This window comes from Triturus cristatus, chromosome 3_1, assembly GCF_964204655.1.
Source record: "Triturus cristatus chromosome 3_1, aTriCri1.1, whole genome shotgun sequence".
Lineage (NCBI taxonomy): Eukaryota > Metazoa > Chordata > Amphibia > Caudata > Salamandridae > Triturus > Triturus cristatus.
The window spans coordinates 354,075,079-354,099,660 of record NC_140583.1 but is presented as its reverse complement, the minus strand read 5'-3'; the positions used below and the strand labels follow the sequence as shown (position 1 = coordinate 354,099,660).

General features: G+C 45.2%; 1 protein-coding gene across 4 annotated transcripts in view; it reads right to left on the bottom strand.

Moving 5' to 3' along the window:
* Positions 1–8,711: 8,711 nt before the first annotated feature.
* Positions 8,712–24,582, bottom strand: part of FAN1 (FANCD2 and FANCI associated nuclease 1) — a 208,452-nt gene continuing 192,581 nt past the window's right edge. For all 4 annotated transcript variants that reach the window (XM_085644089.1, XM_085644090.1, XM_085644091.1 and 1 more), the window contains 2 exons: positions 14,345–14,473; positions 8,712–9,273 (listed from right to left, as the gene is read on the bottom strand). In XM_085644089.1, coding sequence (XP_085500215.1) covers positions 9,136–9,273; positions 14,345–14,473 — 267 coding nt within the window. In that variant the 3' untranslated portion in view covers positions 8,712–9,135. The remainder of the gene's footprint in view (positions 9,274–14,344; positions 14,474–24,582) is intronic.

Below are 24,582 nucleotides of genomic sequence, written 5' to 3'. Positions count from 1 at the left end.
CGCAGAGCCTATAGGGAGGTTGCATCATGTCCCCCTTAAGGGTCTTATAAAAGAGGGTAATCAGGTGTTGTCCATCCCCCCCAGCAAAGCAGGCCACCCAATGCCTAGGAGTACTGCGGTGCCGTTGGGAAACTGCTCCACCCTCTCGCGCAGAGCTTTCCAGTTTAGCGTAGTGCAGAAAGTGACCCAGCCCTAAGCCAAAAGCCTCCTGCGCATCTGGAAAGGTAAGACAAACTTTACCTGGATACAGGTCTCCTGCCAACCGACAGCCTCCCACACTCCACTTGTCCATAGAGATATCAAATCAACCGGCTGAAACGACGCAAGATTAAAAAGACCTAGTTCCCTGTCAAAGGGTGCCCTGCAAAGTACCTTCTTAAACATCGTTTCCCATATTGCAGCAGTGTGCCGAAATAGCGAATTCTGTCCTAAATTGAGACAGCATGGAAGAAAAACTATTTTGGCTATCGCCGCCCTGCACCTCATGATAGGGCAATTTATTCCAAAACCCAATTGATCCTGTGAGGCCCTACAGGACTCTATCCACGGTCAAGCGCCGGTGAGTGGCTTCTGCGTGTGTAACCATTATGCCCAGGTATCAGAAACTCTGCCTCTCAGCGAATCCCCAGGTTCAGAAGTTGTTCAAGAGGCATCCCCATCAGCCTCCTGAAGGGAAATAAAACGTTGATGAGCACCACAGGGCTGGTGTAAAGTAACCTCACCCAGTCACGAAAGACAGGCCCAAAACCCATCCCCTGCAACACCACCATCAAATAGCCCCATTCCACGGTACTGAAGGCTTTCACCAAGCCTTTTGATACAAGAGCCAGTTCCCGGTTGTCGTCATATTCTCCTGTACACGTATGAGCCCACGGAAACTGCATGCCATACCGCGAGCCAGCATAAACCTGCACTGATCTTCTTGTACCAGTCCCCGTTGGCTTCTCCCAGTCTCGTTGCCAACAATTTACAGAAGATCTTAATATCTGAATTAAGCATAGTAAGTGGCCTGTACGAGGAGGGGTCTGCATACCCCTGGCTTTAAAATGAGGCCATCAACTCCCTCGCGCATGGTGGGTCGGAGAATCTGGGTGAGAGTTTTTATGGTTTAGTGAAGGGTGAAGTGATGTTGAGGGGTTTTTAGGGTTCCCGGAGGGGTGGAGTTTAGTGTTGGTGTGGGGTTTTTAAGATTCTGTGATGATAGAATTTAGGAGCGGTGAAGGTTTTATAGGGTTCAGTTATCGACAGAGTTCAGGGGTAGAGAGGAATTTTAGGGGTCACAGATAAGCAAAGTATAAGGGCAGAAAGCGTTTTAGGATTCTGAAGGGATGGAATTTAGGGTAGTGATGGATGTTCAGGGATAGGTGGAATTTAGACATGGTGTGAGTCTTTTTGGGGACAAATAATATTTAGAGGTTATTAGAGTGCCAGGGGTGGATGGTGTTTAGAGGAGGTGAAGGGTCAGTGTATTAAAAGCATTTGGAGTAATTGACAACGTGAAATATATAAAACTGATGTAACGTCCCCTGAAGTCAAGCACTGAAATAAATACCCCAGACAAAATAAAATCTGAAATTTAAACCTGCAAAATTTACACCTTAAAAAATAAGCATGCACAATCCTTAGTAAATCGTAGTAAAGGATATTAAATGAGTTCGTTTCTTCAAAATGGTAAATAGCATTCATCCAGCATATTTCTATTAAACAGTTTAGGTTAAATAGTATCTCAGTAATGGTATTCAATGAAATTATTTTTCCATGAAATCATGGACAACCGAATGGTAGGAATGATAAACTGCCTAGCGAACAAAACAAGAACAAGGACCATGATGTTTGCGCCTTAGAAGCTAAAGTTTTCCTGGTGGTTAGAGGGTCTAAATATGGAACTGGCCAATTCCAGTCACCCGCGCTCCTTGTAGGTAACAGCGGTGGAGCCGGGTAAGGGGGATTTCGAGGGAGGATGCCGAGGCAAATTAAATAAATAATTAATTTTCTATCAGCATCGTACCTCGAAATCCCTCCTAACCCGGCCCCACCGCTGTTACCTGCACGGGCCGCGGCTGATTCCAATAAGTATCTAGATGTGATTTTCTCCTCTAATTTACAATGGAACAGTCACTTTGCAATGGTTAAAATTACCATTTTACGTTTTAATGCTTGCTATGGTGGATATTGTCTAGTGCCTGTTTTGGAAGAATGCTCCAAAAGGAATATGCTACTTACCAGTATGCATCTGTTCTTGGCATGTAGAGCTGCAGATCTACACACTTTTGCATAGATCGCCATCTGGTGTTGGGCCCGGATGTTTGCAGTTTGTTTTTCCTCTTGGAAAGTCTTTGGAAGTCACGAGGTCGGTGACTCCTCCTTTGGATCGTATTGCGCATGGGCTTCGGCTCCATCCTCAGATTGTTTTTCGCCAACAGGGAAAGATGGAGCGTAGTAATAACAGTGAAGAAACCCATGTGTGTTGTATCTAAATAAGATAGACTGGAACAGATACAGGTAGCCGGGGAGGCGGGTGGGCGTGTGTAGATCTGCAGCTCTACATGCCAAGAACAGATGCATACTGGTAAGTAGCATATTCCGTTCGAGGCATATGAGCTGCAGATTACACACTTTTTCATAGACTATATAGCAGTTCCCAACCTTAGTGGCGACCACCGGTATCTGTTGCAGTGGTTTGAAATAGTGTTTTTAGTACAGCCTGGCCCACACTAGCTTGTTGCTTGGTTTGCACATCTACACAATAATGTTTAGTGAAAGTGTGCAGTGTTGACCATGTAGCTGCTTTGCAGATATCATCTAATGGGATGTTCCCTAGAAATGCCATAGAAGCCCCTATCTTTCGTGTAGAATGGGCTTTAGGGGGAACGGATAGCGTTCGTTTTGCTTTGTGGTAGCAAATCTGGATGCATTTTACAATCCACCTAGCTATCCCTGATTTTGAGATGGGGTTGCCCTTGTGTGGTGGAGAGAAAGAGACAAACAGTTGTTTGGTCTTTCTGAAAGGTTGTGTTCTTTGGATATAGTAAAGTAAGGCATCTAGCGTGTGCAGAGCCCTTTCTGCAACAGTTTGAGGTTGCGAGAAAAATACCGGTATTCTACCGATTGGTTTAGATGAAAAGGGGAAATGACTTTAGGTAGGAATTTTGGGTTGGTACGGAGAACAACCTTGTTCTGGTGCATTTGGAGAAAAGGTTCTTGTATGGTAAGTGCTTGTATCTCACTGACCCTTCTAAGGGAAGTGATGGCTACAAGAAAAGCTGTTTTCCATGTGAGAAATTGCAGTTCGCATTTATGCAAAGGTTCGAAGGGCGGCCCCATTAGCCTTGTGAGAACTATATTTAAGTTCCACACAGGTGAGGGTGGTACTCTGGGGGGAATTATTTGTTTTAGGCCTTCCATGAAGGCTTTAATGGCAGGTACTCTGAAAAGTGATAGGTGCTGCCTGTTTTGTAGGTAAGCGGCAATTGCTGCGAGGTGTAGCCGAATGGAGGTACACCTTTGTAGATGGAGTAAGTAGCATATGATGTGTTGTATAGATACGTCTAGAGGATTGATTGTGTTGTTATGGCAATAACCAACAAATCTTTTGCACTTGGCAGCGTAGCAGGCTCTAGTGGTAGGGCGTCTAGCTTCTCTGATGACGTTCATACAGTCAGGGGGAAGGTTCAGGTATCCGAATTCTAGGATTTCAGGAGCCAGATCGCAAGGTTGAGCTGAGCTGGGTCCGGGTCCGGGTGCCTGATCTCTCCATGGTTCTGGGTTAGGAGGCATGGTGAGAGGTGTAGCTTTTGGTGTGGTACTACCGAGAGTTCCAGCAGCGTGGTGTACCACGGTTGTCTGGCCCATGTTGGAGCTACTAGGATCAGTGTGAGGGAATGCTGTTGTAGCTTTCGCACCACTAATGGAATTAGTGGGAGAGGTGGAAATGCGTATGCAAATTTGTCTGACCAGTTCATCCATATCGCATTGCCTTTGGACAATGGGTGTGGGTTTCTGGCGGCGAAGCTTGGGCATTTTTTGTTTTCGTGAGTGGCGAAGAGGTCTATCTGCGGATGCCCCCACATTTGAAAGAACGGGTGAAGAACCTGCGGGTGAAGTTCCCACTCGTGGATCTGCTGCGTCTGTCTGCTGAGCAGATCTGCAATGGTGTTTTGGACTCCTGGTACATGCTGGGCTAGGAGAAAGATTTTGTGTGGAATTGCCCATCTCCATATGCTCTGTGCTAGTTGAGAGAGCTGTGGAGAGTGTGTGCCGCCTTGTTTTTGAATGTAATACATGGCCGTCATGTTGTCTGTGCGAATGAGGACTGCCTTGCCTAAAATCTGTCTTTGAAAGGAGTTTAGGGCTAGAAAGATTGCTAGTAACTCCAGATGGTTGATATGGAGTAACTTTTGTTGCAGCGTCCATGTGCCCTGCACTGTGAGGTGCAATAGATGGGCTCCCCAGCCGGAGAGCGATGCGTCTGTTAGTATTATTTGTGGAACCGGGTCCAGGAACGGTCGACCTTTGGAAAGGTTTGTGGTGTTCCACCACTGCAGAGAGCGATGGGTGCGACCGTCTACCAACACCAGATCTGTCAGTTGCCCCTGGGCCTGGTTCCATTGGCGCGCTAAGCACTCTTGGAGTGGACGCTTCTGGAGTCTTGCGTGGGGCACTATGAAAATGCAAGAGGCCATCATCCCTATCAGTTGCATAAACACTCTTGCTGGAAGGGAGTGTTGAAGTATGAACCTTTGACGCAAAGCCTGAATGCTTGCAATCCTGGCCGGATTGAGGTAGGCTATGGATTTTGAGGTGTCTATGGTGGCACCAAGGTATTGCTTTATGTGGGATGGTGTTAGCTGGGACTTTTGGTGGTTCATCGTGAAGCCTAGTTGGTGAAGTAGTTGGATTGTAGTGGCGGTGTGGTGTATACATTGGTTGTAGGACGTGGCTTTTATGAGCCAGTCGTCCAAATATGGGAAGACGTGAATGTGCTGTCTTCTGAGGTGTGCCGCCACTACCGCTAGGCACTTGGTGAATACCCTTGGTGCTGTTGTGACCCCGAATGGGAGCACCTTGAACTGGTAGTGTTGCCCGTCCACTACAAATCTGAGGTACTTTCTGTGAGCATGGTGTACCGGAATGTGAAAGTATGCGTCTTTCAAGTCCAGTGTGGTGAGGAAGTCGTTCTGGGAGAGGAGCGGAAGCACCTGTTGAAGCGTTACCATGTGAAAATGGTCTGAATGTATGTATGTGTTTAGGGGCCGGAGATCTAGAATAGGTCGTAGAGTCTCGTCCCTTTTTGGTATTAGAAAGTATAGGGAGTAGACCCCTAAATTATGCTGATTGGCGGGAACTTGTTCTATTGCCTGTTTTTGTAGGAGGGAGATTACCTCCTGTTTTAGTAATGTGGAATGTTCTTGTGACATGGGGCGTTGCCTGGGTGGAATGTTTGGGGGGGTAGATGTTAATTCTAGGCAGTACCCTGACCGAATAATTTGGGTCACCCATTTGTCTGAGGTGATGGTCTCCCAGACCTGAAGGAAATTTTGTAGTCTGCCCCCGACCGGAGTGGGATGGTCTGGAGGGAGCGGGGGGGGAAGTCATTGGGTAGGCGGTGTGGCAGAGCGGGCGGTATTTGTTTTGCCTCTGCCTTTATTGTTATTGCCCCTTTAGCCGCCTCTTTGATAACCCCTTGTGAAGGTGGACTGAGTGGGGGATTTGTAGGAAGTGGACGCGCTATCTGAGGAGTAGCCTCTAGACGTACTCCGAAAGGAAGAGCGGCAAAAGGAGCGCCTAGGAGGGTGTGACTGCAGGGCTCCCATAGATTTCGCCGTATCAGTGTCCTTCATTTTTTCGAGGGCCTCATCTACCTTTGGGCCGAATAGGTGTTCTTGGTCAAAGGGATGATTTAGGATGGAGGCCTGTACCTCAGGTTTGAAACCGGATATTCTCAGCCAAGCATGGCGACGGAGGAGGACGCTAGTATTAATGGCCCTGGAGGCTGTGTCTGCTGCATCTAAGGCACAGCGTATGGAGGTGTTAGTTATTGTCTTACCCTCTTGAATTAATTCATTGGCCCTATTTTTGGGGGAGGTGGTGCATTAGGGTTTCTAATTCATCATAATGCGCCCTATCGTATCTGGCCAATAGCGCTTGGGTGTTGGCGATACGCCATATATTGGCTGCCTGTGACGCAGTGCGCTTTCCTGACGCGTCCAGTAGCTTTGACTCTTTGTCAGGTGGTGGTGCTTCGCTTTACGCCGGGGAATTTGACCTCTTTCGTGCAGTGGAAACCACTAGGGAATCTAGGGGCGCTGGCCCTTTGATATAGGCAGGATCTGTGGGGGCAGCTTTGTACTTTTTTTCTATGTGTGGGTTAATGACCCTGGCCCTGACTGGGTCCTTAAAAACCTCTGGCGCATGTTTTACCACCCCCTTGAGCATAGGTAGTATGGAGGTAGACCTATGTGCGGTATCAAATGTGTCGAGGAGGAAATCCTCCTCCACTGGGTCAGTGTGTAACTCTACCCCGTGATAATGTGCCGCCCTCTGAAGTAGGTGATGGAAACCTATTGAGTCTTCCGGTGGAGATGGCCTGGAAGGGTAAAGGTCATCTTGTGGGACGTCTGGAATATCTGGGTTATTGTAGTTGTCCCATGGGTCTGGGGATCCTGTAGGGGTGTGGTCTTGGGGCACATCCCCTGGATCGTGATATGGGTCCCTCTGATCATCATCGTCTGGAGACGGGGTCGGAGAGCGATGAGGTGGGGGTGGAGAAGGTGGAGGGGGCGGAGGTGGAGAGGGTGGAGGAGGTGGGGAAGGTATTCTGAAAGGGTAGGTAGCAGAGTCCTTCCTCTTTGGAGGTGGAGGCGGAGCCGGTTTGTCCAAATGTCTCTTTTTGGAAGAGAGTGCCAAATGTCCAGTTTTTGAATCCTTAGTAACAGTTTTTTGTAAGGGATCCGGTGTAAACAGTTCCTGTGACAATGTTTGTTCCGTCGGCGCCGAGGTCTTTGGGGCCGATGACTTTTTAGGCTTGTCCGTGCCGTGCTTAGCACTGGGTTTGGGAACCTCTGATTTTTTGGTTGGTGCCGAGGTGGACTTCGGCGTGGAAGTGTCGGTGCCGAGGGCCTTATGGGGTTTGGTCGGTACCAAAGATGGCGTCGGTACAGAAGCGCCGGGTTTCGACACCGACGACTTCGGTGCGGAGCTCGGTGTCGAGGTAGAGGCCAGTTTCTTTTTCGGTGCCGAGGTGTGTTTGTCGGCACCGCTGGAAGGCTGGCTCGAGCCCGAGCCGCGGAAGGCTTATTTGGCTTCTTCACCGGGCCCGAAGGTGGGGTGTGTGAAGCAGTGTCTCTGGTCTTGCCTAGGCCAGGAGGCGAAGGCGTGACCGAAGCCTTTTTGGGTGTCGGCCCGGGTGTGGGGAGGGGTATATTACTCACGACCCTCTGCGCCGGGGTGATGTCTTCTACATCGGAGTCGTCGGCTTCGGAAGCACTGACGAGGTCCTCTTCGGTGTGCACCTGTCCCGGATCTTCGACGTCGTCTCCGAAGATGTCGACTAGAACGGAGGTCGAGGAGTGCGCCATGCTTCGTCTGGCTCTTCAGTCCCGAATGGTCTTTTTCGATCTGAAAGACTTACAGGCCGGACAGTCTCGAGCCTCGTGTTCAGGGGAGAGGGAGAGGTTGCACACCTCATGAAGATCAGTGTGGGGGAATAAGACCCACATCGAGGGCACTTCTTGAATGGAGTTCTTTCCATCAGCCGGGACCGGAGCTTGGGTAGGCCCGAAGGCCGCCGTCGATGACTAGAACCAAAGATTTGTCGATGAGAAGGTGATTGAGGAGATCGCGATCAAAACAATACCGTGATGTGAGTGAGGATTCCGCTTCGATCGTCGAACTGGAAATGTTCAGAACCAGAGCGCGAAGATTACATCCGAGCCCGATGGCGGAAAAAAACATTCTGAGGATGGAGCCGAAGCCCATGCGCAATACGATCCAAAGGAGGAGTCACCGACCTCGTGACTTCCAAAGACTTTCCAAGAGGAAAAGCAAACTGCAAACATCCGATCCCAACACTAGATGGCGATCTATGCAAAAGTGTGTAATCTGCAGCTCATATGCCTCGAACCAGAGTTTATATGTGGCTGAATTATTGGTATTAGACCCGCAGGTGAGCTGGGCTTACGTACGAAGCCTTAATCTTTAGAAAGTACTTTACTTGCTTTCCTCAGAATAGAATGCTTAAAGCCCTTACAGCAGAACTGGGTTTAAAGGCCTAAGATTTCTATGCAAAAACATTTCTCACACTTAAGAACGTTTGAATTAAATAAAATTTCTTATATCCGTTATAAGGACAAGGCTAGGGCTGCCAGAATTTGCAAACCAATTTAATCAGTTGTGAATGTTGCAAAATTTACTGATCCTGGTTCACCCACAAGATCTTATGCCTCAATCAGACCTACAAACTTATTTCTGAACAGAAATAAGACAAACTGAAGTAAGAGATTGTGAGTATTTAAGCAAGAAACTATCAGTTTGCTATTTCAAAGATTGATTAGCGAATTTAGAAACAACCCCTGACCTGGCAGGTTTTCTTGATAAGAAGTTGAGGCAAGAGATTCTGTGTTTAAGGCACTTAAGGAATTGTCATTTTAAATTAAAGTAAACACTTGTCTGTGGATTAAGAATAGCACATTAGGTAAACAGTATGCTGAACATTGATCTAAATATATATTTATTGTTCTTGTGAAAAATTCAAATACAGATGTGTACGTATCAGAGCGTACAAACCAAGTTCCTAGTCTTTATACGCTTTCACGATGCCTTGAGTTTCTCCCCCGTGTGCTCTCTTTAATCGTGCCTTTTATTCTGCTTCCTGTTGTCTCGTGTCATTATTGGCTGTAGTCTCCCTCATTCCTTCCCTCTCATAGTTTCCATTCATACACAAGAAAATGTATAATTGCTGGCAGTGTGCACGTTTAAGAGCCATGGATATGAGTCACCGCCAGGACTAAGGAAGGTACAAGATGCACTCAGATGCCACAAGACGGGATGGGTGGAGATAAGATACCCTCGTCTATCTGACTGTTCAAATGGCAGAGATGTGTTGACCTCTACTTATAATGTGCACAAATGATGCATTTAGCTAATACGCTGACTTTTGGCTCCAATTGCGACAACATGACAGACTTCAACATCGGCCCCAAGCTTCCGTAGTTCATCCAGCCAGATCATCTGTTTTTGTGAGAGGCGATCACTAGGACCTTTCACTTCCACAACCTAAACAATTGAAAACGTATGAAGATGTTAATACTATTTGGCATGAGAAAGAAATAAAACTAGACATTTTCTAATGACACCCATCAGTCAACGGTTTTACGATCTCCAGTAATTAATATCACTTATACAAAATTCATTAATGACTGTGCCCAAATAAATACACACATCTGACCGGTTCCTTCAGCTCTATAATATGTGTTGATTGGGTTGCATAACACACCTTGTTACTCCAGAATAATATGTAATGATTTACTTAATGGAAATTGTTCAAAATTATTTTATGGTGTTTATTTCTGAGCACAGTTCATACAAAGACACTAGATAAATTAGTATCTATGTGATAATTCAATAATGTAAATTGTAATATCGAAGTATAAGCAGCTACTTGACAAATCTGCCGTAACCTTTAAAATCAAAGTCGAAAGTGACAAAAATTAAGCACTGCTTGGAGTTTTTGTTCTAGGCCTAAATAGTACACATTGTAGATTACAACAAATCTAAGCTGAAAATAGTAAAAAAAAAAAAAGTTTAAAAAAAATAAACTTTTTTAGGAAATACAACCATTGACGGGTGATAAGTAGTGCTCTACAAATCTACTGATTGATTAATTTAATGAAAAAGAAAAAAACTTGAGAAAAAGAAAAAAAATACTAACCGTATCGACATTACCCAATTCACTAAATATAATTCTATGGGGAGACCCTCCTATTTTGAAACCTACCACCGTAGAAACATTCATTTAGCAAAACATGCTGTGCATAAGTTATATCTGGTAAGGGTTACTCATGCACAAGACTGCAAATGCTGGTATGTGTGAAACAGTATACCACCTTTTGTGCAGGGTGCATATGCTTGGGTAGCGTAGGAATGTAATCATTCAACGTGTTAGATTTGGTGAGGTGTACATACAAGCAAAAAGTGTAAAGGTAATTTGAAAATATAGGCGATTTGTCAGTGCATTGAGTCTTGACCTATATGATTGTGTTGTGCATGCTAAATGTACGACTTTCATGTTTATGTATATACTTGTGGTGTATGTCAGGTCTGTTTGGAACACCATATTGTGTGGTCGCCTGTGCGTGTGGTACACATGCTTGAGTGTTTGACTGTTGCAAGACTCTACAGTTGTTTAATTAATGTCATATTCAGTAAGGATTACACATCAGGAATTACCTGGATGCCATATGGATTTTAAGTCCCTCTCTGTAGAACAGTGGGTGCTCTGCTGGATTGTTTTCTGTGCTGAGCATCCTCGAGTGTATGATGGCCATACGGAATTATATTAGTTTGGTGTATCCTGGATTTAGCAGGGGTAAACATCCATCAGTGTCCAATGTCATATGGATGTTTAGTCGATCTGTATGGAACACTCCATTGGTTATAAATGTTGTGTGTGATGATGCTCACAAAGATTGCATATCCGAATTCCACAAGTTGGTCAGTGTTTTGAACAGTGTATGCATGGTATGCACACACACACACACACACACACCCCCCCCCCCCCAAAAGAACTCCGCTAAAGATGCCACCAGGCCCATTGGACATTGCAGCGCCGGTCAGACGAGGAGCGCCCTATGATGAAGCATGACACCCTAACAGGTGTGTGAGGGCATTACGATCCGAGTTTCCCCAGTGACGCAAACAATAGGCAGTAAGTGTCTAACTTGACATCTGCCTTATAGAGGAACTATCTCCTTCTTTTTGATTTAAATGTGTACACGAAGGAGCACAGGAATAGGACCTCTTTAAATATCAGCTCTTTAGTTCCCCTATTTTGATTGAACATATAATCATCTCAGCATCACCTACAAAAAGGCACCTTCAATTGGGACCTGCTGACACATAGCCACTATCAGAAAGCAGATAAAAGTAGAAGTAAGAATGAGTGGTTTTTACAAGTGCCCCAAATGTAAGGCGTGCACGCATGGTAAAAATCAACAAGAAGTAAACAACTTGATAGGGGAGAAAATCAGAATTAAGGAGAGATTAAGTGCAAACAAGCATTGGCAACTGCCACGGTTAGCGGTTACTTAGAAAACTTTTTATAAAGTTGAATTCAGAGACTCCGGCCCTCTTTGGGTGACCAACTTAGACAGGGAGCAAGCCAGAAGGCCAATAAGGCTTTGCAGGAGTTACTTTCCAGTCACATCAGCCTTTAGTCCTGTCCAGGCTTTATGGGAAAACTCCATAACCATCAATGGAGTGGTCCTAATGCGAGGGATACAGGATGCTGAAAATGCTAAGGATGCTCATCTGGTCGATGGAGGTCTTTCTGGGATGACCCAATGGCCAACAAACATAGAAGGATGACTTTAATCACGGGGGATGACCCTCAAAGTCCAGATGCAGTTCAGCCAAAAACCAGTTACCACTGGTCTCTGGTCCCAGCGAAATACGCATTCTCTTTCACATCAGCTAGTGTCCATCTTAGGTGACGAACAAGACTTTGAAGACTCTTCTGGGTCCAACAGACTCAGGTGTAACTTTTCAGTGTCAGGGTTCGGTCTCCCGGGCTGCGTTTCAGTGGTCAGCATGACTAAACTATTTTAGCTACAAACTCGCCAAAGTGGATTCTTCAGCTTTAGTGGTCCTGGAGCTATAATGGAAAGTCAGCCAACTGACTCAAGGAGTTTATCACATCTGTCTGGGGCTCAGGGACGACTTCTTCATAAGTAGGGCACCACAGGCACAGTCCTCTCTTTGCAAGCCAAGGAGCAGCAGGTGCACACATCCCAAACCATAATTTTTCGCTTACCATGCCACCTCAGTTTGGACCCAGCCATAAGGGTGAAACCAGGCCTAGGTTGCTGGTATTCGGGTTCAGGGAGGACCTGGCTTGGCAGGTGGACTGTTCTCACTGGAGCAGGGTCAAGACTGATTTGCATATGTCGGAGTCGAAATTAAGAAGGCACATGGGTGAAAAATGATGGATTGGGATGCGGCTTGAGCGAATGCCAGTAGCTGAGATTAATTCAAGCATTCCATCCATCACCTTGTTGCAGTTGACACACTAAATGCGAAAGGTATGCCTAGACATAGGTCCCATGCTCACTGTGCCCCTGAAATTAAGCTATACCTGGCTGAAGAGCGCATAATTAGGGCGAAACTGGTCCTAGGTTGCTTGTATTCCGGTTCAGGGAGAACCTAGCTTGGCAGTTTGGGCTGGACTGTTTCCACTGGAGCAGGGTCAATACTGATTTGCATATGGCTAGGTCCAAATTGAGGTGGCTATGGATTTGCATGCGTCCCGAGCAACTGCCAGTAGCTGAGGTTAATTCAAGCATTCCAAAAATCACTTTGTTGTTGCTGCAACTTTGTATAAGTAGCATTTCCAGAATTGTGCCTTAAAATCTGACTTTTCTATTAAAGAGAATTTTAAAGTTACAATTCCATAGAAACCAAACATGAGATTGCTACCTGATCCCAAACAAAAAGTATCACTTATTAAATGACATAAGGTAACCCAGTGCTACCCTATGGGAGAGGTAGGGCTCACATCAGTGAAAAACCTATTTAGAGATTTTCACTACCAGAGCATGTAAACTTAAAAGTACATGTCCATATTTTTAAATAAAACACAGGGGAGACTTAGATTTATTAAAAAAGGAGTTTTAAGATTGCAAAAAGGTTTATTTTGCCAAGTCGAATTTGAAGGTTAAAACTGCGTAATGGCTGCAATAGCAGACCGGACACATGTTTTTAAGGTGGCACAGTAAGTGACGCAGGCCCACTAGTAGCATTGCATTTACCAGCCCTGGGAAAATGGTATACCACTTTACTTGGAACTTATAAGTAAATTCAATAAGCCAATCAGGTGTAAGCCAATTTGACCATGTTTTAGGGAGTGTGCACAATCAATCAATCAATCAATCAATCAATCAATGCATTTGTAAAGCACGCTACATACCCGTGAGGGTCTCAAGGCACTGGTTAGCAATGGTAAATTGCAAAGTCCTATGGTCAACAAAAACTAATTCAGCAAAACAGGAGGGAAGAAGGCAAAATGTTTGGGGGTGACCCTGCAGAGACAGCCAAGACCAAAAGTATGCAAATATACTGTAAGGATATTTCAATTCTAGCTGAACCTTAAAATATCATCCAGAAAGTTAAATCAGGTTCCCCTCTCGACATCTGTCCTCCCTATAGTCTGTCTAAAGCAGTTACTTCAGGCAATCCGTAGACTAATACCCTTTTTAACCTATCTTTTGAACTGGGTGAGGTGTCAGCAAGTTGAAAAAGGCACTAATGGTGCTTCGTTTAAAAAAAAAAAAAACGATTCCAACCACTTATTCTGAGTAACTACCGGCTTATCTCTCAACTTCCTTTTCTGGGGCACTTGCTGGAATCTCTGGCAAACTGTCAGATTATTAGACACTTTGAACAGAATAATATTCTCCATTCTTCTGGGTCTGGCTTCTGTGCGGGCATTACCTGTGCTCTTAGAGGTCACAGAGTAGAATAGATCTTTACTTGGAAAGAAAAGCAGTGGTCATTCTATTAGATCTATTCACTGCATTTGACTCAGTGTCCCACAATATGCTTGTATAGACTGGAGAAGGCAGTAATAGTGGGGCATAGACTTGCCTTGTTTCTATTTTTTTGACAAGCAGCAAGCAGTTTTTTTAATCAACTTTCACCTCCCAGTTCAGAGCAATAAGTTGTGGTGTCCCACAAGGCTCAGCATTAAACCCAACTCTCTTTAATATCTAAAGTGCCCCACTAGCACTGATAGCTCAAAGGTGGGGCCTGAACATCACTTCATATGCAGATGACACACATCTTATGCTTGCAATTCAACAGCTGACTCATTAACAGAGCAATCAAGAATGACAGCTCTCTCTGAAAGAGGGAATAGGTGAAATAACATGGCAGCTGCAAAGATCTTTATGCAACTTGTATGTCCGAAGTTTATCCTGTTGACCTTCCTTTTTATTTTTCTGAAGAACTATTGAGTTGTATCTGAGTTTTGTACAGTCTTATAAAGTAATAAAGTGAGAAGTGAGGCAATGAACAGTGCATACAATGCAAGATAGAGCAGACTATTAAAAACATTAATAATGGATTATCTTGCCTTAAAGTTGCAGTTTTTTGTATTCCACACCACCAAATCTGGAAGTCCTCCTCTGCAGTGTCGGAGATCTTTGGACAGTCGCATACAAACACCGCTTAGAAATGGGCCACCGAAACAGGTGACAAGGCTCTTTAAAAAAAGAAACAAAACAGTAAATTTTAAGATGCCGATGTGAATATCGCAGATGTAAAAAATGAACAGGCTTAAGAAAATGGTAATATAAAGTGAACTGCCACTTATTTTAGTTATGGATATAGTATGTACGTATGAAAGATGTTGCTTTGTAAAAAATATTAATACTACTTCTATTATGAGCCCTGAAAGTGAGAACTCCAGTTATGTCTATGAATATGCCTAATAAAGTCCCAAAGTAGAGGGGCAAACTGTTAGTTCCACTGTATACACTTATTGTCAATGGATGTCCTATACAAGATATTTTGAAAGGCATAATCTCTGCTAAAGTATTTTTAAAAGGCAATCCGCACAATGCGGAGGATAGCGGTTGCTTCCTATATCCAAACATGTTCGCAGAAATAGTTCTGTCTGAGTTAAAGATATTGAGAGAAGAAAACATTTTACCCATTACTCAACTTGGTTTTGTAAAGGATCTTTCTACAGTAGAAGGTTGTTTATCTTATTTCTACTGGCTAAATGTTCATTGGGAATTGGAGACAACTCACTACACTCTGCTTGTAGAGCCTTTGACTACATTGAGAGAACTACTTTAAGAGTTAATCTAAGATTGGGACTTTGTAATTCCTTAATTAATAATCGTATGTTTATATGGTTTTAGGTTCTGGAGTTAGACAAGACATTTTCATTTTACTAAAAGAATTTTGTATAACATACTTACTTATAGCGGCTTTTATAAAGCCCTCTTCATCATTAGGTCTGTTGTAGTGTTATTCACATTTTTAGTCAGTTCACTACAGCATATGGCGTGAGGTAATAGGTTAACTGGTTAACCGAGAACCACATCCTGCTCAACACCTCCAAAACAGAATTCCTTTTCATCTCTCCTCCGAACCACATCCCCAAGCTGGACCTCTGGTTGAATCACCTCACTGCCTTTAACTGCCCCCCTTATTATCGACTCAGCCAAATCTCTCGGAATCACCCTGGACAAGCATCTGAACATGAAGAATCATATCAGCAACGTGTGTAAGGGAGCTAATCACTTGATGAGGATACTCAGAAATATCAAAACATTCCTTCCACAAGCTGATTTCAAGCAGGTGGTCCAAGCGCTTGTCTTGCCGAGACTAGACTATGGCAGTGCTGCGCTCTGTGGCCTCCCCAAATATACCTTGGCTCCACTAAGGGCATAACTGAATGCTGCGGCCAGATTGGTTGCGGGCAGCAAAAGAAATGCGCACATATCCCCAGTCTTGAAATGCCTTAAGTGGTTGCCTTACGAAGCATGAATTCAGCTAAAGATTGCTTGTCTGTCGCACAAAGCCCTCCATTTCAAAACCCCCAGTTACCTAGCGCAAATGATTGCATTTTCTGAAGGGGGTAGACCCTCAAGAAGTGCTAACACTTTCCTCTTGAAACAACAGATCTTTAGCAAAAAGAGAACTTGCCACCGAGCCTTCTCTGCCACTGCCCCGATGATCTGGAACTCTCTTCCACCGGAAGTACGCAGAATCTCTTCCACGGTTGCTTTCAAATTGAAAGCCAAAAGATTCTTTATGAACAAGTTATTACCTTAAAGGGGTTAGGATCATCTGCTCTAAGTCACTGATCTTACAACCGTAAGACCTCCTTTGGAGGCTTCTCTTCCTTACCCTATCGTTTTCCCCCCCATTAGCCCGCTATGCACCAGTTATTGTATTATTCTCCTTTGACCCCTTTGTCCTGTAATTGTTCCGTCTGTTAGTCTTATCTGATGCCGTTATTGCATTTGTTACCTCTTTCCATCCTTTTGTAAAGCGCTCGGATATCCTTCGGGATCTTGTTTGCGCAATATAAAACTTTATAAATAAATAAAATAGTCAAGCTTGGAGATTAAAACTGGGAGGCTAGCTTGGTTCTTTTGTTGGTGTCCTGTTCAAGGTTAAGGAAGATACACCACAATGTTCTCAGTGAGTAGAATGTTCTATCTGTTATATTGTTGACATGTAGTATCAGGGGTGGTTCTGAATCCATGTTCATCTGTAGGTTTCTGATTTTTCTTAATGGCGTAGAATAAGCCTCAAGTTCCTTGGGCCATATTGTAGTAGGCTGGTATTTTCGTCATTGTCCACATTATCTCTGTTTTGCGGTGTTGAGTTCATCATCCATGCATTTATTTTTCTAAAGCAGTTATCACGTTTTCATTTTCATAGGTCTTCTAAGCTATTCATTTTTTGAATGTGTGTATCATCTGCATGGTGGTTACAAGTGAGATTAAATGATCTAATCAGGTCCAGTAAGGGGTTAGCAATAAGTTGAATAATAGAAGACAGAGAATGGACCCCTAAGGGATGCCAAAGAGACTGATGTGAAAGGTGGTAGGGATACCACGCTGTGCCTGTCCCTAAGGAAAGAAGCAATCAATTTTAGACCAATTTCAGGTATTCTGATATGATGCAGTATTTGCAGTAGTGGGTAGAGGTGGACAATGTCAAATGCTGCTGATAGGTCCAGAAGTAATAGGGTGGTCGCTCTGTTTTTATCCACTGTTAGTTTTACGTCATACCAAAAGGCAAAAATGGCTGACTGTGCCTCTGCCTGGTCTGAGTACAGAGAAATGTCTGAAATAAAGTAATTTTCCTCTGTAAGCTTGGAAAGTTGAGTAATAACTGTTCTTTCAAATATTTGTTTCCTAGGAACGGGCAATTAGTAGTCTCTAGTATGTTGGGCCAGCTGGATTGAGGTTTTCTTTCTGGGCAGAGGCCTTGTGTAGCAGGTATTCAACTGGATTGGGAAAGAACCTAGTTTCAAGGACTTGTTAAATAAGATTCTAGCTACTTTCAGTTTGCAGGTTATGTGAAGGATATCGTTGAAGATATTTGCAGGTGCTGGATCTGAAAGTCTAAGTGTGATGATAATGCTGGGGAAATATTTTTTTGTGTGGGTACTGAAAGTATTAAGTTGGAAAAGATAGCTTTTGTCTCATTTTATGGTGGTTCATTCATGTGACAGGAGTGACTGTTAGTTTTTAAGATCAATTCTTTATAGATTGCCAAAGAGGGCTTACAATTGTAGTGTTTCTTTGTTTTGGCACTCTGAATTACAGAATTCTTGTGAAGTTCTCTAGAAGGGCAGCCAGCTTGAACTGCATGTTTGGAATAGTTTTGTCTTTTTGTGGTTCTAATGTCTTTTCTGTATGCTCTGTAATAGTGATGTAGTATGGTTTTATCTTTTTAATTTCCTGATTTTCCCCAATTGTGTTATAGTATATTGAATTGTACTTTCATCTTTTTGACAATGTTTTCAATCCATAGGGTTTTCTTTTTAGTGATTAATACTGGATGTGCTTTTTATAGGTATCTGGTCGTCCATTGCAGTGTACGTCTTGAGGTCGTATATTTACAGTAGTTATTTTAAGATGGGAGTTTTTTTAGGTCTAGTTTTTGCATTGTAAATGTGTGCATTTGTTGTTGTTGTTGGTGGTGTTGTATTTGATAGGTATGTTTTGATAAGTATGATGATGCTGAAGGTAATAATGTTTATTGTGCCAGACTGGAGAACTTTCACAGGGGGAGCCAGCATGAGGACTTGCTCAATGGGGTCATGCTGCGGCCTCCATTAAGTAGGTCCTGGGAAGAAGGCATGGGGCTGAATGGCAGGAAAGGGGAAACGGGGGTGGGGGGGGGGGAAGAGCTAAGATACGAGCAGAAAAAGGCAAAATAGAGAGCAGAAAAACGAGCAGGAAAGGCAAAACAGAGGGAAGAAAAACCAAGCAAATGGTAAAACGGACAGCAGAAAAACGAGCAGAAAAGTAAAAAAGGAGGGCAGAAAAAGCAAAACAGAGGGCAGAAAAACAAGCAGAAAAAGGCAAAATAGCGCAAGAAGTGAGCAGAGGAGGCACAAACAGAGGGCAACAGGTAGACAGGCAACAGACGGTAGCAGACTTTGGCAAGCTGGACAGGAGAGTTGGGGCGAGGACCTGATCAATGGGGTTGCCCTGTAGCCTCCCTTAAGTAGGTCCTTGGGAGAGGGTGGGACACTGGGTGGCGGGAGGAGAAAAACAGCAGGAAGAGAGAACAAGCAAGCAGAAAAAGACGAAACGGAGGGAAGAAAAAGCAAAAGAGGGCAGAAAGCAAAACAAAAAGGAGAAAAGGCAAAAGAGAGGGCAGGAAAACGTGGAGGAAAGGCAAACAGAGAAGAAAAACTAGCAGGAAAGGCAAAACAGAGGGCAGAAAAACAAGTAGAAAGGCCAAAAACAGATGGCAAAATAGGAGCACAAAAGGCAAAACAGAGCAGATGTCGTCAAAATAGAGGGCAGAAAAACGAGTAGAGAAGGAAAAATGGAGGGCCGACAAACGAGCAGTAAAGGCAAAAAAGAACAAGAAACTAGTAGAAAAGGCAAAACAGAGCAAGAGACTTGTATATACAGCCCCCCCCCCCCCTCCACTCCAGAGGGAGGGAGACTTGACGGCTCAACCACAGCAGCTATCACTGAGAGTCAAGTGCTGAAGGGGTACTTGGTCCAGTTGAGCAGTATCCTTAGTAGGTCAGACCCGCAACATCAGGAGTAAACGGCCTCAACCACCATAGTTGGGCACAGTAGCCCCTGCGTGTTCCATGGCCCTCTGAAAGGGTTTCTGACATGTGGTTTAGAAGAGTAAATAATTTATGTTGGAGCATTTTTTGTTGACAGACTTCACATTGACGAGTAGGCATTTTAGTTGTTTCGTTATTTTCCTCTTGAAGTGTTGCTGCTTTGGGAGCCATAATCTAGTACAGGAGGAGAAGCAAAGGTAAAGGAGATATTGGTGGGAATTTTTGTGGGTGATAATGGTGTGTAGCTGTTGTGTTGCACATGGAGAGATCCCTGGGGAAAGGCGTGATCACAGAACACAGTGATCGCTTGTTTGCACCTTTCCTTGATTTCTAGTATCCTCTTGGCAAGTGACATTGTGTGTGTCAGCTGTTTGGGTTGTGGCTTTTTCAGTTACTGCGTGATCAATAATTTTCACATGATCCTGCTCCTGTGCGTCACCTTCTGGGTAACTATACAGAAAATGGGTGTTTTTAGAATTTTCTGTGTCTCCCAAATAGCCTATCGGCAGAGTGAGGTCAGAAAGCTTTGGCACAGAAATGTAGGTCAGGTATTTCCATGCTAAGGGGAACCAGGGTGACACATAACACAGAAGAAGGGGTGAATTAAAGCTTTTTTTAAAGAGGAAAAGAGATCAGAATTGTTTTACATTTGTGGACAAAATTTCCAGGCAACCTCAACACAGAAGATGGAATCCATATCCACAGAATGGCGTAATGTTGAATCTTTGAAAAAAGTTGGGGAGCTGGCCGAAAAACCACAGTAAACGCTTTGATATACTGTATAGAAGTGGTAATTGAATTAGCACTTTTGCTGAAATATTTTAAATCAATTGTATACTCAATAATTTTCTAATTTCCTTAAATGCAGAGAATAGCAGTATTCTAAGTGAAAACGATAGAGACGGATCTACTTCAACATTTAGGTTTCTGGGGTAGGCAACTCATCCAAGTTCTTGACCACACATCGTGGACTACATCAGAGAAGCTCCACTAAATAGCAAGACCTCCAAGTTTTCACCATAACGTTTTATAAAATTGATCCTTCATCCAGCTTGGTACAGCAATCAGCCTTATAGAAAGCGAAATCTTGTCTTTGTTAACTGATTTGTAAATTAAAATACGATTTGTGGGTCGCCCGCAATGGACATTAGCGCAAAATCGCAGTTACAGACAATTTCTGTTAAATAAAGTTGGACTGAGTGCCGACCCTTGAGGCATCCTCAACCCCATTTCAGTTCCATTGCCTTACATTTAAAAGGCCTCATGATTATTTATTGGGATTGTTGGAACAGTAAGGATTCAAAACACTATAAAGTTGTACTTCTAACCTCAATTTGATATAACAAAGCGAGGTTGTGTCAAATAAGATTAGGGTAGCACTCCCTCCTTCATCTAGAAGCATTCTGATATTGCCAATCACTGCTAAAAAGGCTGCCTTCATTCTATGTAATGGACAGAGTACAGCCGGTCTCTTGTCCATCAGATTATTAGCCTCCACATATGCCAATAATGGAATATTAACCCCTTTCCCTATTACATTCTCTGGATACGGTAGAAGAGAAGCTGAGTGATAGTTGCTTAATTGTTTCAGGTTTGCTGATGGCTTTTCCAATAGAAGAACTGCCATTCATTCTTTCCACTGCCCTGGTACTATGCATGACTCCAAGGACCTATTACAGAGATGCTATAATATAGATGTAACCCTACCCTTGACCAGGTTAAAAGGTACCGTAGCTGGGCAAGGTTCATTGGATGAACCCGATTTAATTTTGCTCATGAACTACCAAATTTACTCTACATCATAGCTTTTGGTCTAGTATACAAAACATAACCTAGATGTAATTCTTTACTATGGAATTGGTCTGGAATATGTGCATATCCCCATCCGAATGGTTGATGTAGTTTATGAAATTTCCTGGCGCAAGATCTGAGCTGGCGGTGGCGGCTTCCTGCCGCAAGGGCTCGTGGGGTTTGTGGTCCTTTCCCACACTGCGGCCGCTCGAAAAGATGGTGCTGCGGCGGCGGGGAAAACCTTCTGCGACCCCCGGTGCTCAGGACAGTGTCGTAGGTTAGACTTGTTCAATCAGCAAGGTTAAAAACCATCCCTGTTATAAGTAGTGGCAATTGTTGAGCCTCCAAGGGGGGCCCACACGTGCAGGCCAAACTGGGAGCCCCGTTGGAACTAACCTATCTTGGCGGACCGGACATTGAAGGACAAGGAAGCACAGCACCTGACCACTGAGCCACAGATCCATTGCCCTGTGCAATGCACCCCCCCACTTCTGGGCCACTAAAACAGATATACAGCATAGACTTGGGCAAGGAGCACCCCGTTGACACTTGTGAACTGGCCTAATTGAGAGTGCATATTTGCATGTAGACGGGGCGCAGCGGGTTGCTGGGCAGCGAAAATTCCCGTACACCCTGATAAGAGACGTCCGAAGTATTGGGGGTCACTGGAAAACAGACGTACTTGCGTGCAATAGAATACAGGAGTTGGCGGCGAGACAGGATCTGGACTCCTCCACATCGGGGTGATCAGATGCTCAGTCGCTCCTGCCACCTTGATGTCTAACACGCAGCAGCTGGCCATGGGCCGCCTTCGCTAAGCCGCTCCCCAGGAGGTGCCTCCTGGGGTGGCCTCAAGAGCAGCGGATCCAAAGATGCGAATCAGCCGAACCTTTCAGCCAAGATTGACACAGTGCTGGCGGCAGTGGAACAGATTGGCACAAAGCTGGCGCAGACGCGTACGTCCCTCGAGACCAGGATTGACAAGGTGGTCTCGGACTTTACACTTCTTAGAGCAGACCATCAGAAACTGTCTTAACGGATACATGCAACCGAGCTCAAGCTCTCAGACCTGCAACCGAAGACTCGCAATCACACAGCGACACTGCAGGACCTATTGGACCGTGTCAGCACCCTTGACAATAAGATTGATGACGCCTGTCTCGTCGCAATAATGTGCGGGTGATTGACCTTACGGAGGGAGCAGAGGAAAGAGATCTAGCAGACTACATGGAGAAGTGGCCGAGGGACCTGCTCCCGCCTGAGGTCCTCTCCCCTCAATTTGTGGGGTAGCGGGCTCATAGAGTGCCGGCCCGCCATCCATCGCCTGGCTCCAATCCCCGGCCGTTACTGTTCAAAGTTTTTAACTTCAGAGACAGGGACGCAATATTAAGGGAAATTCTGAAGTCTTCTGGGGTCAGAGTGCAAAATGCAACAGTACTCTTCTTCCCGGACTACACGGCCCAAGTCCAAAAACAGCGAGCCTCCTTTGGAGCAGTGATGCGGCAGCTGCAGGAACTTGATCTGCGATATTCCCTGCTCTTCTCAGCTCGGCTAAGTGAGGTAAAAGATGGAGCCACCCGATTCTTTGACACGCCATCAGATGCTTGGGACTGGCTGGAGAAGACGGGCCTGGCAATATCGGCCAGGCTGCCGGACACAGAATTGTCACCGGTGCAAAATAGGCGTAACCGGCGGACAACACGTAGAGGAAGAGCAAGGAGCCATACTTCTTCGATGAAGGCACCAGACCCAGTGCAGTTACAGACGGAGCGGCAAGAGGTGCTTCAGGTGGCAGCCGCCCTTCAGGTTGCGGACTCCTCGACCCCCTCCACCATGTCGCCATCCAGATTCTGTGGTGATGCAGACTCCATGCCAGCCTGGTCCGGAGACCCGGGGTCGCCTCGCCCCCAGATGTAATGCCACAAACGTCTGACAATATAATTTAACACGCCTGGGCCAGCAAACCTTTATGCACACTGATATCACATGCTTGTTTGTGGCTCTATCCAACAGCTACAGCGTCCACATTTAAATGAGATTACACACGATCTTATTTAGCAAACTGATGAGATGGCTATTTTTGGTTCTCCGTTGTTTTATACAGTCAGGATAAGGATGGGCCGGGCAGGATGCTATTGTACACCGCACCCTCGTTAGCTATATAAATTAGCTACAGGTTAGTTGCCGTATTTGCGCCGTGCCAGTTTGGGTCATCCTCAGTTAGGGGTTTGCTCTTATACAGTTCCATGACATTGTTGCTACTTCTTGGTTTTCCCCTGTTTAGGCTTGATGCCTATCCGCGAGACGCTGCTGCCTCACACCGCCCTGCACACTGCAACAGTTACATGCCTGCATAAATACAGTCACAGACCGTCCAGATGATGCGAGTTAACATTGTCACATGGAACGTGCAAGGGATACACTCGCCTTTGGGTAGGTATTCCATCTATGCATATCTGTGGAGAGATACGAGTATCGCTCTGTTACAAGAGACCCATCTGACTGCTCCAGAAGCAGCCAGATTACGTCATAGATGGCAGGGTAGAGTGTACAGCACAGACTTCGCGTCCATGGCCCTGAGTGTGCTGGTGTGGGTGAGGGTCCCCTGGGAAGAGGAGGAGGAGGTAGCGACCGGTGTAGATGGGCGGTATGTGCTTCTTAGGGGCAGACTGTTGTGCTGGGCTCTATATACGCCCCAAATTGTAGACTAGAGTGCTTTCTTTTGTAATTTATCTGGGGTCCTATCCCGCTGGAGCGATTTCCCATGGCTCCTAGGAGCCGACTTCAATACAGTGCTCGACACCTCATTAGTTTGTTCCTTCCCGCCCCTTGGGCACAAGGCGGCATCATCTAATGCGCAGGCTCTGTGTAAATGGCAGTAACACTGGTCCCTGTTTGATATTTGGCGAGCGCGTAACTCTGAATCTCACATATATCCGTTCTTTTCACCAGTCCACAAACTGCACATACGTCTTGATCGTATTCTCACCTTGCCTGTAGTGCTTCCCTTCATCCAAGACGATGAGTATCTGGGATGCACGCATTCAGACCACAACACCCAGTACTTGTCAATCAGTTGGGAGAGAAGACCTCTCCGATCCCTAGCTGGAGGCTGCAGCCCGCCGTGTTGGAGGACCCGGAATTCCGTGCCTTGTTGGGGTCATCCCTGCTGGATTATTTTGAGCGCAACGCGGGCACCACTAACTCCCCGTCCACCGAATGGAAAGCTTTCAAGGTGGTGACACAGGAGCACTGCTTGGGCCTGACGTGGAGCGTGTGTCGGTAGCTGGACGCCACCCTGAATACCCTCGAGAGGAATATACTCCAGCAGGAGTCCCTCTTGGTTACCCAAACTAGGGCTAAAGCTAAGCTCGAAGTTATGCATACCGAGCGGCTCACGCTACTGGAAAAACTGAGATGCCACAATTTTTTAGCTCATTCTGTGCGTATACATGTCACAGCAGACAGGACAGGCAAGCTGCTTGCTTACCTTACTCGTCAGGAACACACCCGTAGTCCAATACACGGCATTCGAGATGACTTCGGGCTCATGCGACACACACACTTAGAAATTCATACAGCCATGATGAGTCACTGTGCCTCCCTCTATTCATCCCGGGTGCAAGAGACTCCCCAGCAAATCAGTGCCTTCTTGGATACGATCGATCTACCCACGAACATCGACAGGCTGTGGAATCCCCCCAATACGCTGGACGAGGTACGGGACGCGCGGTCAT